The 16,691-nt window shown below is 36.2% G+C and overlaps 1 protein-coding gene and 1 long non-coding RNA gene across 2 annotated transcripts; both read left to right on the top strand.

Annotated features, from left to right (window-relative positions):
- The first annotated feature begins 840 nt into the window (after positions 1–840).
- Positions 841–2,260, top strand: LOC139142812 (uncharacterized). The gene is made up of 3 exons (XR_011554477.1): positions 841–980; positions 1,365–1,693; positions 2,182–2,260. It is a non-coding gene; the product is annotated as an uncharacterized lncRNA (long non-coding RNA).
- Positions 2,261–7,114: 4,854 nt separating this feature from the next.
- LOC139141503 (uncharacterized) lies at positions 7,115–16,410 on the top strand. The gene is made up of 4 exons (XM_070711098.1): positions 7,115–7,345; positions 14,520–14,906; positions 15,160–15,201; positions 15,591–16,410. The coding sequence occupies exons 1-4, from the start codon at positions 7,288–7,290 to the stop codon at positions 16,079–16,081; spliced, it is 978 nt and encodes a 325-aa protein (XP_070567199.1). The 5' UTR covers positions 7,115–7,287; the 3' UTR covers positions 16,082–16,410.
- Positions 16,411–16,691: the final 281 nt, after the last annotated feature.

Raw genomic sequence — 16,691 nt, 5'->3', positions numbered from 1 at the left:
GTCGATTCATTCTCGATATCAGATAAATTATACAATCCCTCAAAATCACTTTTCCATTTATGTAAAACAAAATTAATATCATTAATTATCATACCATTGTCACCATAAACTTCAGAAGGAATGTCCTTCTTACACCTAGGTCCTAACTTATTAATTTGGTTCCAAAATTCTGTTGGATTTGACGCATTTAAATATTCTATATTAGACATCAACTTACGATGATATTCTCTCTTGGCAGTTCGAAAAGTTTTATCAAACTTTCTTCGTGCTGTCAAAAACTCGTGTTTCAAAACTAAACCAACTCTTTTAGAACAATGACTATTCAGAAATTTACGTTCTTTTTCCCTTAAATCTTTCCAAATCTTTCCAAAGACTGGAAAGTTCACTCGACCAGAATGGTTTAGACGTTTTACGTTTTCTAGAACAAGTAGGAAAATCTCGATAATCAAGTCTCGAGTCCATTTCATGAAAAATACACTGACAGAGAGAATCATACAAATTATCAATGAGATATTGATTTTGTTGGCTAGCTTGTATAGTGTCCACGATTTGAATTATGGCATGCCTACACATGTCAGAATCAAGGAAATTAGGTGGGATACTTGAAATATTGTACTTTCTTTGTGTTACTCCACATGGACTAGTAAGAAATCTTCGTTAGACTTGGCTCCATTTATTACCATGTAGAGGGCGCCGTTGTAATGACCACTTAGCATCATGAGTTCATAGCGTGACTGCATGTGTTACGTCTGAATTTTCGTTTCATGGAGAACAGCCTCGACAACGGAAATTCAGACTGCCATATAACGTTTATATTTCATTACTGATACCAACAGGTGGCGATGCACCAGAAGCCGTTGCAGATGCATTAGATAAAGTTCTGAAACTAAGCTGGCGGGACGAAGCTACTAAGGTCTGTGTTTTTATTACGGATGCTCCTCCACATGGACTCAATGCCAAAGGGGATGGATTCCCTGAAGGTATATAGCAAATTAGTATTACAAAATAAACAATTAATGCATAATGCAATTAACGCACGGCATTGATATACAACTACTTGAAATGCAAGCCGCAACGGATTGCTGTAAGCGAACTGATTCCTAATGGTGTAACAGTTAGCTAAAACTGATATCGTGCCAAACTTTCTATACGACTCTCGGAAATTCCACTCACAGATGTGAAAAACAATGATAATTTAAGACTGTAAACGTATATCTAGGCATTGGAATACTGGTGGCAAGTTGTCACATGATTTGCTAGATTACTTCTGGCAGTCACCTATTCTCTGCATTAGATGCTGGATTTGGTAAAAGGCGTACGATAACAATATTACAGATTTATAATTTGCCTTCTTTCTGCTACAGGATGTCCCGATGGTATAGATCCTGTACATGTGACCACCCAATTGGCTGAGAAAGGTGTTACAATGTACATGGTGGGATGTGAACCAAGTATAACACCTTAAAAGATTTCTTCATGGCTATCGCTCACATGACTGGTGGACAGTATGTTCCACTCGAAAAGGCTGAATCGTTGGTCAAAGTTATCATTGGCGGAGTGCAGGAAGAGATATCATTACAAATACTCATGGAAGAGGTCAACCAGGAAGTTATGGAGGAATACCGGATATCTGGAGGTGTCTTAGATGAAGAGGCAACGACCAAAGTTGTTTTTCGAAAGTTAAAAGAAAAGGGTAAAACTAGGGTTTTTCAGATTGTAATCAGATGTGAGCAATTGCTAAAACATTTGCAAGCTCTCTTAAAGTTGACCTGTTATGTGAATTCAGACACAAAAGGATGCAAATAAACAAATTATCAAAAACCATTCATACTTATCTAATGGGTGAATACAAAAAATGTGAACGGGTAAGACTTTTCTCCCGTTCTGGGGACAAATATTAAATGTACCATCATTTTTTTCCTTGGCATGTAAATAACAAGCCTCCACCACACAACAACAATCAACAGATGATCAGATGATAGTGACCTGAAAACAAATATTGATGAAGACAGGTCTCACCAGCTGACACATCCAGAGACAAAAATATAATGAATACATTTACATGTACAATTACTTTGATCCCTGAACAATTTTGGTATAGGCCCTAATATTACGACTTGTGTTGTGAGCCCCGTTCTTTTATTATCAGTAATCTTGGCTATTTTGTATCTATAATTTTAGGAGCAAAAACCAAACAGTTGAAAAGGAACAATTACCCACTGGGAGGCCCCTCAACATCTGCTGTGATACTTTCATGCAAGTAAGTCAAATAATATTATGTTAAATATTTAGCTCCAGCAGCACCAGGGTAAGTGTTGACTTTATGTTAAACATCGGATATGAGATTGATAATTCATATAATATGCTATGAGTGCCGTTTATAATCGATGAAAAGGAACATATGCAAATTCATAAGTAAAGTGCCATATGCAGGTACTACAGTAATGATGTGTAAAGTTAATGTTCAAATTGACAACGTCCAAGTTTTAAAAGTTTGAATTTAAAAAGGGATTTGATAGGTTTAAGAACTCAACATTTTGGCATTGATAATTTTTAATTGAAAAATTTTTAAATGATGTACAAAATGTATTAATGGATTTTTGGTTTTCACAGCTTCGGAACGAGGCTCTCAGCTTACGCACGCTCTGCACCAATCGGCTTGAGCTACAGAAAGTCCGCGGCAAGGTTCCTCTTTAGAGCAATTGGATCTGACTACTGTGCAGATGAATGCTATGAAGTAGAAGAAGACCAGGAAATCACTGTTGTACAAATACGCAGGATGGTGAAGAAAGCTGTTTCTCAAAATAAGCTGCCATCAAAAGAAGGCAAAAGAACAAAGAATCATTTCTGGTTTCTGGCACTTGGCAGTATTAGTTCTACGACTTGGTTGTATTTGTTGTTAATATTCTTTGTTGTGTCCCTATTTCTGAATTATTTTGGTTGAAATCTGTTACCACAATATTTATCGTACCTTTCCATCAACTGTGATGTATTTGTCCTTCCTAAAAGGTCATGAAAAAGGTCATGAATCAAACTACTCAGTAAATGTTCGATATAGTTTATTTTGCTTCTCAGAAACACAGTGAATACATGGTGTACCTTAGCACTGTGTGACAATAAAAAGGTCCTGGACGATACGGCTAGTTTTCAATCGGGTTCGAACCAACAACATACGGCATCAGTCGCCTAGCGGAGAGGCCATAGAGAGAACCGCTCGGCTAAAAAAGTGGTTCAATTGCCGGCTAAGTTGTTACATTTTTCTGACTGAGACCGCTCCACACGTTGTAGAGTTCGTGAACCACTCACGCATGCATGCTCACTATCACACATCACACAACAAACTTTATCGAAGCGACCTGTGTCTTATTCAACTGAAACAGGGTCATCTGAAAATTTAAGGAGTGGCAAACATTGACAGTAAACATTGATGCTATGTGATTTTGTCTTTTATAGTAATATCCCAATAGCCCAATTGTAATATCTCATAGTTAGGAAGGAGGGTGAAATACAATATCTAAGATATCATACCATGACATAGTCTTTTTGTGAATTTGAATAAACAACGCCCTTTAACACTACTGTACATTATTTCAATAAAGAATTTCTACATTTTACTATTTGCCCCGAGTTCCCTAACGTATGTACTAAATGATCTTCAATATTACTTTTATCGTAACAAGCTGAAAAATTAAAAGCCAATGTAGAGTCCTAGATAAGTTGGAAAGACTCTAACATGAAAATATCGCAAAGATATTTGAAAACATTTTTATATAGAGACATTTGAAGTAAAAATTCTGACATTGAAAATACCACGAATAAAATATTCTTCGCAGTCACTGTATTCAGATTCGAAACTGACAGATTGTTTTGAGTTAAGCCTTTTCATCTCCAGAGAATATATTATCTTATAAAAAAGGAACATAAAATAATAGTTTTAAGGCGTATACTATATCCAGCCATAGCTTTTTAGGTTATTCTTGCTTTTATTATGCAGATGTGTTGTGTTGATTAGTAGTCTTTCCATTATGTGGTATAGTCTTTTAATTTTGTTACATAATAGTGTCATTATGTTGTGAAGTTTTATGTGGTATAAGATTGCGTTTTGTTTTAGAGTATTGCCATTACATTGTACAGTCATCTTTCATTATGCGATGTATATCATAAGATGTACTGTAGTTTTGACATTATGTTGCATGTATGCACGTTGTTTTCAAATAGTGCGCCATAGTCTTTTAAAGAGGCACTCCCACTTGGTAACATTTTTAAAACACATTTTTTTAATGCCAACGGTCGATATTTGACATGGCGACTACGCGCGGATCACGAGATATCGATAAAAATATATCCTCAAAAAGTTAAAGTTTGAATTCCGGTGGCCCACCTGAATTCAGCTTCCGAACATAAAACGTTCGGCACTGGGGCCATTGTCAACTAAGCTATGGAGTACGAGTCTACGCTGACGCTGCTGTACGCCACAGCAGTACCACTCGCGTCGGTGATCGGTCATGTCCCGCGGGAGAAAGCCGAGTCTTACTGACTCAGCAAAAAAATCCGAAAACAAAGTTTGCTGATTCCACAAGAATTCACATAGGTGACTAGCACAGATACGTGCGGTAGATACATAAAGTGATATGCGCGCATACACACGCGGCGGCCGCTATGTATCGAACCACGCGTAGCTGTGTGGCAGACGACAAAATGTAGTCATCAGAGGCAACTAATATTTTACACGTAAAAACTGATATCTATGTGGTATTGTTTAAAAATCTAATACAACTGATTGAGAATAATGAAAACGACAAAAACTAAGGAGAAGTTTTAAAAATGAATTACCAGAGGTAAGGACATTGATAATGATGTATATAAAGTCATCGCAGTAGGAGGTAAATTAATTGCGTCATTCGAACGTTTTTGGACTCCCTAGAATATCGCCAATCAGCACAACAACACACTTTCGGGGATTTCGGGTCATAACCAGAAACGATCGTAAAACTTCGGGATGTGAAAAATACGCTCGGGAAATGACATGTTTTTATCGATATCTCGCGATCCGCGCGGAGTCGCCACGTCAAATATCGACCGTTGGCATTAAAAAAATGTGTTTTAAAAATGTTACCAAGTGGGAGTGCCTCTTTAATGAAGTGGCAGAGTTTTGTAATTTTCTAATATATTATTTCAGTAATGTTGCATGATTTGTTATCATTCCGCTATAATGATATTTTATAATGTGGTGTAGAATTGTCAATGTATATACTGTCTTGTTATTATGCGTTCTTGTGTTGTAATTACTTAACGTAGGTTTGAAAAAGTCTCGGCTCATATTCGCGCAGAAATGTCATTCGCTGTTCTATTTTGTTAATATACTTTTCTTCATATGGCATGAGAAAACTGATTCAGGAAAGAAATTTAAAGCAGCAAAAAGTTTACATGGAATTATAGGCAAACGACATAATTTCCAGGAAGCTGGAAACTTAGAAAGAAAATGGAATTATCCTTTACTACAGCAAAAGTACTGATGGAGACACGAAGTCATCGAGGTCTCAATCTGTGAGAAAACCACTACCACTGTTAGTGATTCAGTTTGTTCTTGGTAGTGTAGTAGGCTCAAAGCATGGGGCACAAAGTGACTAAGGATTTGAAAGACTACAAATGCATAGAGGCATTTGATACTGTAATGAAACAATCAATCCGATTACTTGGAAGATGGGGTGTCCTCCTCGTGATACTGAAAGTTTTGGTGACTATTTTTAGTTTAGTGTTTACATGAAGACTCAAAATAGATTAGACATAAAATGATTTCCCGTTCTTACCTTGTCAACAGAGGCCAGTGAAACATATTCTTACTTAATTCAAAGAAATGCGAAGTAATGCAAAGAAACCAAAATGCAGCTTCTGCATATGTATGTACTACAGAAGTGTTTGGGATTGCTAATATTTCAAAAGTTTATTCGATAAAGTTTGTATGCAATGTATGATAGTGAGCGTCCGAGCGTGAGTGCTTCACGAACTCTACAGGTCGCAGTCAGAATTGTAACAATTTAGCTCGGTTATTGAACCAATCTTTTTGAGATTGGGGATTTGGCCGACGGTTTTGTCTGTGGCTTCTCCGCTAGGTGATTGGGTACCGTACGTTGTGAGTTCGAACCCCGATTTACATCATCGTATTGGTTCAGATTAAGGGCATTGGTCGTTTATTTTGGAATGCAGCTTCTATTTTGATATTAATAGATTTCTCCTGTTGTATGCGTTGAAAGACAAAATGGATTTTGTTAAGAAATTTATAAGTAGGTCTATTAACGATGAATTGCTGCACCCAAGTCCAACCTTCGTCACATTCCATTGCAAATATTGTACCAAAATTGTTAGAAATTGAAGAGTAGTTCTAGTAACATTCAATATTTGTGTGAGTGCAGGAATCACTTTATGTGCAACAAATACTTTTATTGACAAGTCATGATAAGCCTTGCACATCATTTTAAAACACAACAGTGGACACACAACATCTGGTGCAGGCTATGTGGACAAGTATTCAAGATATTTCAGGTGTACGGCTGAGAAACTTTAGCAGAAGCACAACAAATAAATAATCCTACTAAATGTTTCAAATTGAAACACTGGGTACATTAAAAAAACCAGCAAAAGTTTCAGTTAAAATATTAATCAAATTAGGGTATTAATGAAATGAAATGTAATGAAATCAGATATTCTGAAAATGCCATTACCAAAGATGCGCCGAAAATGAAAGATTTTATGAGGCGTCCGAGGTGCGAGCCGACATTGAGAAACATAATAAAACGGTGAGCCTGAAGAAAACACCGAAAATGAAATATGTTCAATAGGGGCGCTCCGAAAATGAAAACTAAAGGCTTAAAGTAGCTGTCTGTGTATTATTTGTTACTTCATATCTCCTTGCGACCTTTTTTTAGTTTTTCTGCCATTCTTGTCGGGATTTTTTCAAAGGCAACCCCCGTTATCTTTTTTCCCAAAAATCTTGTCCAGAATATCGAATGGTCTAACCCTTTATGACGTTATAACGTAACCTCTGAATTGGTCCAAAGGTTAATTCACAGTCCCTCTGTTTTTTTTTTATATGTCGACCTACAGTCGAACCCACAGACAAACAGATATCCTGACAAGAAAGGCATATCATCGTGTTGTCAGTCTGTCTGCATATACCATAAGTCATTGTCACGACTAACGACCAAGCTGTACCGGTTGATCAACTTAACCGACTGCGCGGGGTACAACCATGCTAAGAGGTTTGTTTCGTCGATGCCGTGATGCAATATGGCGTTGGTAATAACGAAGTGCACTCTCCTATTCGTACTTTGCACAATCACAGCATGTAAGTGATTTACCGTGATAGTGACAATATTAGTTTTTTAAGTCTTCATGTGAACTGCGCACATCTGTTCGTTTCTTAGAACATTCGTATCATGCTGTGTTATTCGGAGCTTCTCGGATGACCTTTGTATTATCCATGCAGTTCATTTAAACTGTCCGCATGCAAATGGAGACCTTGGTATGCATAAAGTACTGTCCTCCTGACCCTACCCCTAAAGAAATTTCGAGAACTGCTCAGTGTAGAACTTTCGAGTCGTATGTCATAATAGCTTGCATATACTTAGAGGTTATAAACGACAAGCGAGGGTATTTGGATGCGGATATAAGACCTCTGAGGTGAAATTAGCATATGCTAATAAGCTATCAGATTGCTTGATTTCAGCTAAGCTTATCATAATAAATAATATCATACTGTCATAAATGTGGCGACAGGGTATCAAGGATATGACATGCATTTATACACGGTAACTGAAGGCCTACAGAACAGCGATATACGACCGCCGATGTACAGGAGAGAGAAGTATACGAGATAGTGAATTTAATTGTAAACAGTTGTAATAGGTGTCTGAAGGCAGGACTTCTTCAACGTCAGATCATAACCCGGATTCTCCACCATACGGCGGTAGGAGGAGTCAACACATGGTGTCAGGAAACAGATAACCACCTCGTTGTGTGGAAAAACAACAACAAACAAAGTCGGTTGTAAGGTTCTTCTTCTTGTTTTAGAAAACAGATTTGTTTATACCCTGTTTGTTAGCTCTCATATATTGTTTTTACCGAGTTGGCGTGTGTTGTGGTGTAAAACATTTTTATCTTAAGTGTGCCAAGGCAAGCTCACAAGCATTAGCTATATTGACATGCGATCGCCTGCTCACACAGAGAGAAAATATAGGAGGGTACATTTTGTCGTGAAGATTTGTATTAATACTAAGTTCGCGGCCACAGCCTGATGTCAGATTAACATCACGACACTGCCTTGCATCGATATCGACAGAGTGAATATTTTGAACTTTTCAAAGAGCAGGCTGTTGTTTTTGCTGTTGCTTTTTTAATCTTTGTGCAACTTATTACATGAAATATGGCGCTCGGGCTCCATCCTTGACTCTCGTCTAACACTGAAATTTCATGTCGGAAAGCTCCGTCATACAGCGACTTTTTATCTACTGTTACGTGCAGAGAAAACGAACAAAAGGGTGAACTCAGCAGTTAACGTTTAAACAAAATTTATTACGAAAATAAATCTAATTGCTAAGTCAGGGATAGAGTACAAGCTTTAAAAGTGTACAGACTACTTATCTCAGCTGGGACGGCAAAGCTCCAGTCTCAGAGTTGTAACAGTCAGTCGGATGAATGAATAGTCCTTTGGCTTGCAGGCTTGAAGTTGGCAGTGAAGGTCTTGAAAAATCTTGAGAATGACTACTGCTTGAGTTTCGAAACACTTGTAGTAACACACAAGAGACACGATCCCAAAAGTCTGACTGGAAGCTGTGCATGTCCCTTTTATACCCATGTGCTTACATAAAGGCATATAAGAACAATCTAGAACTTTTATTGACATGCTAATTACTGTTCTAAAATTATCTCTCTTACACAACTAATTAAATTTCCAGAACATTCTGAACATGACTAATTAAATTCAAGGTTGTGAGGTCATTAAGGGCAGTGACCTTGAGAATGTTCTAGACTACTTGAACTCAGGTCATGATGAGTGTGGGGGAAAATGACCTACATAAACACTACGACGCTTTGCACATGATCGGAAAAATTTATCAAGATCTGCCAGAGAGTAATTGGCCTATCTTATTACATCTCGTAGAGACTTTTGTAATAGTCCATGGGCTAGAGGGGGTCTACGTGCACCCCCCCCCACAGGATAACAAACCTGTATTTTTCAGAAGCCTTGGGATCCCTAAAATACGAAATGGAATTTTAACAGAAACAATATAGGGATGGAATAGCTGTTATGGTCATGTTTTGAAGGGTACGGTACCGCAAAATCACGATTTTGCAACCCAATTGCATTTTCGTCAAATTTGTCTTCTTGTAATTCATCTGCTGAGCAAATTTTTAACATGACCTCACTGTTTGGTATCATTAGAAAGGCAATTTATTCTGCTTTAAGATGACATATTGCAACATGCAATATCTTCTACAGTTTTTGTGAAATATGACCAAAACTTACCCCATACCCCAAAGTTTAACATTGCAAATTACAGTCAATCTCAAATTCGACCAATTTTTTAGCTAGGCATAATAAAGAATGCAATGCTTTGTATGAAATTGGTTTTATTTGGTACAGGGACATATAAGAAATATGAAATAGACTTTTAACAGAAAAAATATTGGGACTCTACAGCTGTAACAGTCATATTTTGGAGGGTACCGCAATATCACAGTGTTGCAGATTTGCATGCATTTTTGTTAAATCTGTCTTCCTATAAGTCATCTGCTGAGCTTGTTTTTGAACATAACCTCACTTGTTAGGTATCATTAGAAAGATAATTTACTAGTCTTTAAAATGACATATTGTAACATGCAATATCTTGTATAGTATTCATGAAATATGACCAAAACTTACCCCATACCCCAAAGTTTACATTGACAATTGCAGTCATAGCTAAAATCAAATTCTACCAATTTTTTAGCTAGACACAAAAAATCTGGCCATTTTTGCTATTAAATCTGTTTTATTTGGTACAGGGATATGTCAGAAATATGAAATAGACTTTTAACAGAAAAAATATTGGGACTTTACAGCTGTAACAGTCATATTTTGGAGGGTACCGCAATATCACAGTGTTGCAGATTTGCATGCATTTTTGTTAAATCTGTCTTCTTATAAGTCATCTGCTGAGCTTGTTTTTGAACATAACCACACTTGTTAGGTATCATTAGAAAGATAATTTACTAGTCTTTAAAATGACATATTGTAACATGCAATATCTTGTATAATATTCATGAAATATGACCAAAACTTACCCCATACCCCAAAGTTTACATTGAAAATTGCAGTCATAGCTAAAATCAAATTCAACCAATTTTTTACGCAGACATAAAAAATTGGGCAATGTTTTGTATTAAATCTGTTTTATTTGGTACGGGAACATGTTAAGAATATGAAGTAGACTTTTAACAGAAAAATATAGGGATTCTATAGCTGTAACAGTCATATTTTTAAGGGTACAGCAAAGTCTCAGTATTACTGACCCACATGCGTTTTTGTTAAATCTGTCTTCCTATAAGTCGTCTGCTGAGCTTGTTATTGATTATAACCTGGGTTGATTGATATCATTAGAAAGGTAATCAAGTAGTGTTTTAAATGACATATTGTAATATGCAATATCTTGTATAGTATTCATGAAATATGACAAAAACTTTCCCCATACCCCAAAGTGTATATCCAAAGATACTGTCATAGCTAACGTCAAATTCTACTGAGTTTTTACCTACACACAGTAAAAACAGCAATGTGTTGTATTAAATCTGTTTTACTTGGTACTGAAACATGTTAGAAATATAAAATAATATTTTAACAGAAAAAATATTGGGATGTTATAGCTGTAACAGTCATTTTTTGAAGTATACTACAAAATCACAATATTGCTGACTCGCATGAGTTTTTGTTAAACCTGTCTTCTTGTAAGTTGTCTGCTGAGCTTGTTTTTGAATACAACATGGTATGTTAGGTATCATTAAAAAGGTAATTTACTCGCCTTTAAAATGAAATATAGTAACATGCAATATCTTGTATAATTTTCATGACATATGACCAAACTTACCCCATACCCCAAGGTTTATATAGAAAGTACTGTCATAGCTAACGTGATCAAATTCCGCAAATTTTTAGCTAGACATGATAAAAAGGGCACTGTTTTGGTATTAAATCTGTTGTATTTGGTACTGGGTTATGTCAGAAATGTGAAATAGACTTTTGACAGAAAAAATATTTGGATTGTATAGTTGTAACAGCCATATTTTGAAGGGTAACGCAAAATTGCAGTACCGCAGACTGGCACCTTTTTTGTTACATTTTTCTTCTGTAAGTCATCTGCCGAGCTTATTTTGTAACATAACCTGGCTTATGGGGTATCATTAGTAGGGCAATTTATTTTTCTTCAAGATGAAATATTGTTATATGCAATGTCCTTCATAGTTTTCCTGAAATATGGTCAAACTTTACCCCATACCCCAAAAGTTCAAATCGCAAATTACGGCTTATCTTAAATTCTACTATTTTTTGCTACACATAGTACAAAAGGCAATTCTTGAATGAAATCTGATTTGTTGTTAAAAAAGTATGTCACAATTACGAAATAAACTTTTATCGGGAAGATGATACTATTTAGTAGCCATTTCGATCATTTTTTGAGGGGAACCAATATATAGCAAATGTATGTGTTTCGGCAAATTTGCCATGATACCTGGGTACCCTTCCAAATATGATCCTAAAAGCTACAAAATCATATTATATTCCTGTTTAAAGTTAATTTCATATTTGAGACATACTTTTTTAACAAAATCACAGATTTCATAGGTTGCATACAGGTAGCATTACCCTTTGTATACAAAGTTAATAAATTGTAAAAAAAAAATGGTAGAGTTTCAGATTCGCTGTAATTTGCTGTGTAAACCTTGGGGTATGGGGTAAGCTTTGGCCCTATTTCATGAAATCTAAACAAGATATTCCATATTACAATATGTCATTTAAAGACTAGTAAATAACCTTTCTATTGATACCTTATAAGCCAGGTTATGTCAAAAATCAAGCTCAGCAGATGACTTATAAGAAGACAGATTTCAAAATAAGCATGCAAATCTGCAACACTGTGATATTGCGGTACCCTTCAAAATATGACAGTTACAGCTGTAGAGACCCAATATTTTTTCTGTTAAAGGTCTATTTTATATTTCTGACATGTCCCTGTACTAAATAAAACAGATTTAATGGCAAAAATGGCCAGATTTTTTAGTCTAGCTAAACAATTGGTAGAATTTGATTTTAGCTATGACTGCAATTTTCAATGTAAACTTTGGGGTATGGGGTAAGTTTTGGTCATATTTCATGAATACTATACAGGATATTGCATGTTGCAATATGTTATCTTAAAGACTAGTAAATTACCTTGTCGATGATACCTAACAAATAGATTATATTCAAAAACAAGCTCAGCAGATGACTTATAAGAAGACAGATTTAACAAAAATGCATGCAAATCTGCAACACTGTGATATTGAGGTACCCTTCAAAATATGACTGTTACAGCTGTAGAGTCAAAATGTTTTTTCTGTTAAAAGTCTATTTCATATTTCTGACATGTCCATATACTAAATAAAACAGATTTAATAGCCAAAGTGGCCAGATTTTTTTGTGTCTAGCTAAACAATTGGTAGAATTTGATTTTAGCTTTGACTGCAATTTTCAATGTAAACTTGGGGTATGGGGTAAGTTTTGGTCATATTTCATGAATACTATACAAGATATTGCATGTTACAATATGTTGTCTTAAAGATGAATAAATTACCTTTCTAATGGTACCTAACAAGTTAAATGATATTCAAAAACAAGCTAAGCAGATGACTGATAGGAAGACAGCTTTAACAAAAATGCAAGCAAATCTGCAACACTGTGATAATGCGGTACCCTCCAAAATGTGACTGTTACAGCTGTAGAGTCCCAATATGTTTTCTGTTAAAAGTCTATTTCATATTTCTGACATGTCCATGTACCAAATAAAACTAATTTCATACAAAGCATTGCATTTTTTATTATGCCTAGCTAAAAAATTGATAGAATTTGAGATTTACTGTAATTTGCAATGTTAAACTTTGGGGTATGGGGTAAGTTTTGGTCATATTTCACAAAAACTGTAGAAGATATTGCATGATGCAATATGTCATCTTAAAGAGAAATAAATTCCCTTTCTAATGATACCAAACAAGTGAGGTTATATTAAAAAATAAGCTCAGCAGATGACTTACAAGAAGACAGATTTGACGAAAATGCAATTGGGTTGCAAAATCGTGATTTTGCGGTACCCTTCAAAACATGACCATAACAGCTATTGCATCCCTATATTTTTTCTGTTAAAATTCCATTTCGTATTCTAGGGATCCAAAAGCTTCTGAAAAATACAGGTTTGTTATCCTGTGTGGGTGGTGCACGTAGACCCCCTCTAGCCCACGGCCTGTAAGTCTCTGTTGTACGGACTTCCGAAAATTTCTTTTTGATATGCCTCGTGAAATTTAAGTATTTTTTGTACTGGGTCCTTTGGTAATTACCCAGATAATGATGTATTTTCGCAAGAGCCAATGCATAGACGGGGACACTATTTCTGGATAGAGGCCGGGGCATGAAATCGGCCAACGAAGTCGTGATGTCAGTATTATTGTACGCTGCCCCGTTCTTCTAGGTTATTTTTTATTGACCTGTTCATTAAAGATTTGCTGCGTCATCTCGTGCCTTAAACGCCTTCTTTATTTCCAAATCCCCTGTTTTACTGCTGCGCTAAATCTGCTAACGGCATGAAGTTTGGGTGAATAATCTGTTATTTCTGTGTAAGCACTATAATCCAGAGCGATGGTCAATGATACACAGTCAGACTCTGCTAATCTCATCATGCAAGAACTAAAAGAATGCGTGAAGTAGAAACATATGAAAAAGGACATACTAGTCAATTGCTGGGACTCTGCCGTCTATGATACCCCTCCCATGGCGTTTGCAAGTTGACGGCAACACGCACTCAAACACAAGCAGACTAGGAATGAATGGTCTTGGAAATATTATACTAATATCATAAGTACGACATATAAATACCATAAATAAAAGCATTTGGATACATATACACATATTATATTGGACGTGCCGTAGACGACGATGTCAAATGTAATTCATACATATTCAGTGATTTTGCCATTGCTGAGCAGAAAGGAAGCTCAAGCCTAGTGTAATACCACAATGGTTCCATCTATGATATTGATATTTCATAATATTTCATTATTGTGATATTTATATAACATTTCTTAGACTATTCATTCCTCTTCCGCCTGAAAAACTAATGAAAGGATGAAACCATTGTTTTAATCGTGCCGGGCTGATCTCTTGTGTATTTTATGTAATTTTATTTTGTTTGTTTTGCATATTGTATTACAATCTTGATGCCTTTACTCGTCGACAGATGTGGAGTCTTGGCAAACATTACGGCCTTTGCAAGAGAATGGGATAAGATACGACGTTGAAGTATGCAACCAATTCGAAGTAGAGCTAGTTTTTGAACTTGAAGGCCAGGAAATTGGAGTGAACGATAGTAAACAGGTGAACGTGTTCCATTATGAAGACGACAATCAACAACTCAAACATCAGTTATCAAGCGAGCCACCAGACTGTCACCATGGATACTGTATTGATCTTGTTTATTGTGGAAATATGATGAATGTGACGTTCAAAATCGTTCACGTGATACCAATGGATCGCGGTGACTACAAAGTGGATGTGCGCCTTGTCAGTGACCGTAACATCATCTTTGCCCAGGGTTCGGGAACATTCGAACTCTTGGTTGTGGAAGGTAAAGCTGTCAAAAATATTTTTTTTTTTGCAAATTCAGAACTTTTAAAGACATATAGGGAATAGACAGAAAATTGTTCAACATAGACGGCATTTTTGTCATAGCACTGAAGAAAATGAATTGCATGATTTACAGAACGCATAGGACATATTTTGATTGTTTTGCCATGTCTGCTCATGGTAGACATAGAATCACTTATGCATCACTCTACGTTAAATTTTCCAGTTCCTTCGTTTTTATTCTCCCCTTTCAGGTGATCAGATAGACAAACAAACTGGAGATTGCATCGGTGATAGTAAGTCACTATTCCAAGTATTATGTCACTTCATGACTAACCACCATTCTCACGAATTCTCAAGAATGGTTCTTGAATTTAGCCATAAATTAATTTTAAAAACTGTCATAATTCCAAATAATTCGACATTGTTTGACTTTGCGGTGAAATCAATGACAAAGCGCAATTGAGCAATTTAAATGTGTATTTATATGCATCATACCATCGATTCAGTTCAGATTAACAAGCGGCAAAGTCCATGTTACAGTGAGGTCTGTAAATGTTATTTGAATTCTTCTCGTAGAACACGATTCAATTTAGTGACAAAGATGAACGGTTCAAAATACAGTACATGTAACGAGGATAAGTTAACTCTCCTAGTACGAGTAATGAGTACGTTTGCTTTACAGACCATGGCAAAACAACGTCGCCAGCATCCAAAGGAACTGAACAATTCCATGCGACATCGACAGGAGCACTAACATCAAAGGGAAGTGGACGAGGAAATTTAGCGTCATCTACGCCGCCAACACCGACAGATACTGAACAATTCAAATCGATGTTATTAGAAATACTGGCAGTCGTTGCATTTATATTCTGTTCCATTTTTGGTGTGGTTATTTTCCTTCTCTGTAAGAGAATGCGAAGATCCGAACAGGTAAACAAAGGCTACAGTGTACTAAGATACGTCTGCGATAATAATAAAGTACATGGCGTCACATGTAAATTATTGTCAAAGTTTACGACTTCAGCTATTCCTTTTTTAAAATTTTGTTCCACCTTAGATATTTGCCTGTTAACGCTTCAAATTTTTTTATTTAGATTGTTTTATAGTTTTTGGAGCATATTGCACATTGCATTTCCCAAATTCTTACATTTTTATTGGCAGACATTCATGTGAATATGTTTACTCAAAGATCACCGCTGCATCGAAAATGAAACTACATTTGCTCCCTCTTCCCTCCATTTTTGACGTTCCTCTTCAAAGATCTGACGGTACATTCCGAATACTACATTCTCTTCCTGTAAACATAAAACCTTCATGTACGAGTTCACTCTTCTTTGAAACTAAGGAATGTAGCGAAGCGGTTTTGACTAGTTTTACTTCTGGTCAATTCTTTGTTTTAGATGACAGTGTATGGTACCTCAGTGACACGAATGAACTCGTTCGCGGCACCTGTCTGTTGATTGTCACGACAAATCGGGCAAACTGTTGTTATGAACGAAGAGTTGACTTCAAAGTGCAGTCGAAATTTACATGGAGGACGGATGCGATTTGATGAAATTTAGTGTTCTTTGATGGAAATGATCATCAAGTTCATTGAGAACAACGTTTGCATGAAAGCTTAAACATCGTTTATTGCAAGCAAAATACAGAGCCACACTGGTCAAGTTCAAGTAATTGCAAATAACCGCACCTTTTGCTTCCTTTAACAGAACAGTGAAAATGAGTCCTTTTTGGATAGCCACTCGACAGACAATGTACTGATTTCTGTTTCACGGCAGAGCAA

This window comes from Ptychodera flava, chromosome 10 (genome assembly GCF_041260155.1).
Source record: "Ptychodera flava strain L36383 chromosome 10, AS_Pfla_20210202, whole genome shotgun sequence".
Taxonomy (NCBI): Eukaryota; Metazoa; Hemichordata; class Enteropneusta; family Ptychoderidae; genus Ptychodera; species Ptychodera flava.
This window is presented reverse-complemented; position numbering and strand designations above follow the sequence as displayed.

Excerpts from the sequence above, each read along its gene's own strand:
- LOC139141503 (XM_070711098.1), top strand. The coding sequence starts at position 7,288 with ATGGCGTTGGTAATAACGAAGTGCACTCTCCTATTCGTACTTTGCACA. Across the intron at positions 7,346-14,519 it reads ACTTTGCACAATCACAGCAT|ATGTGGAGTCTTGGCAAACA; the intron begins GTAAGTGATTTA and ends ACTCGTCGACAG. Across the intron at positions 14,907-15,159 it reads CGAACTCTTGGTTGTGGAAG|GTGATCAGATAGACAAACAA; the intron begins GTAAAGCTGTCA and ends CTCCCCTTTCAG.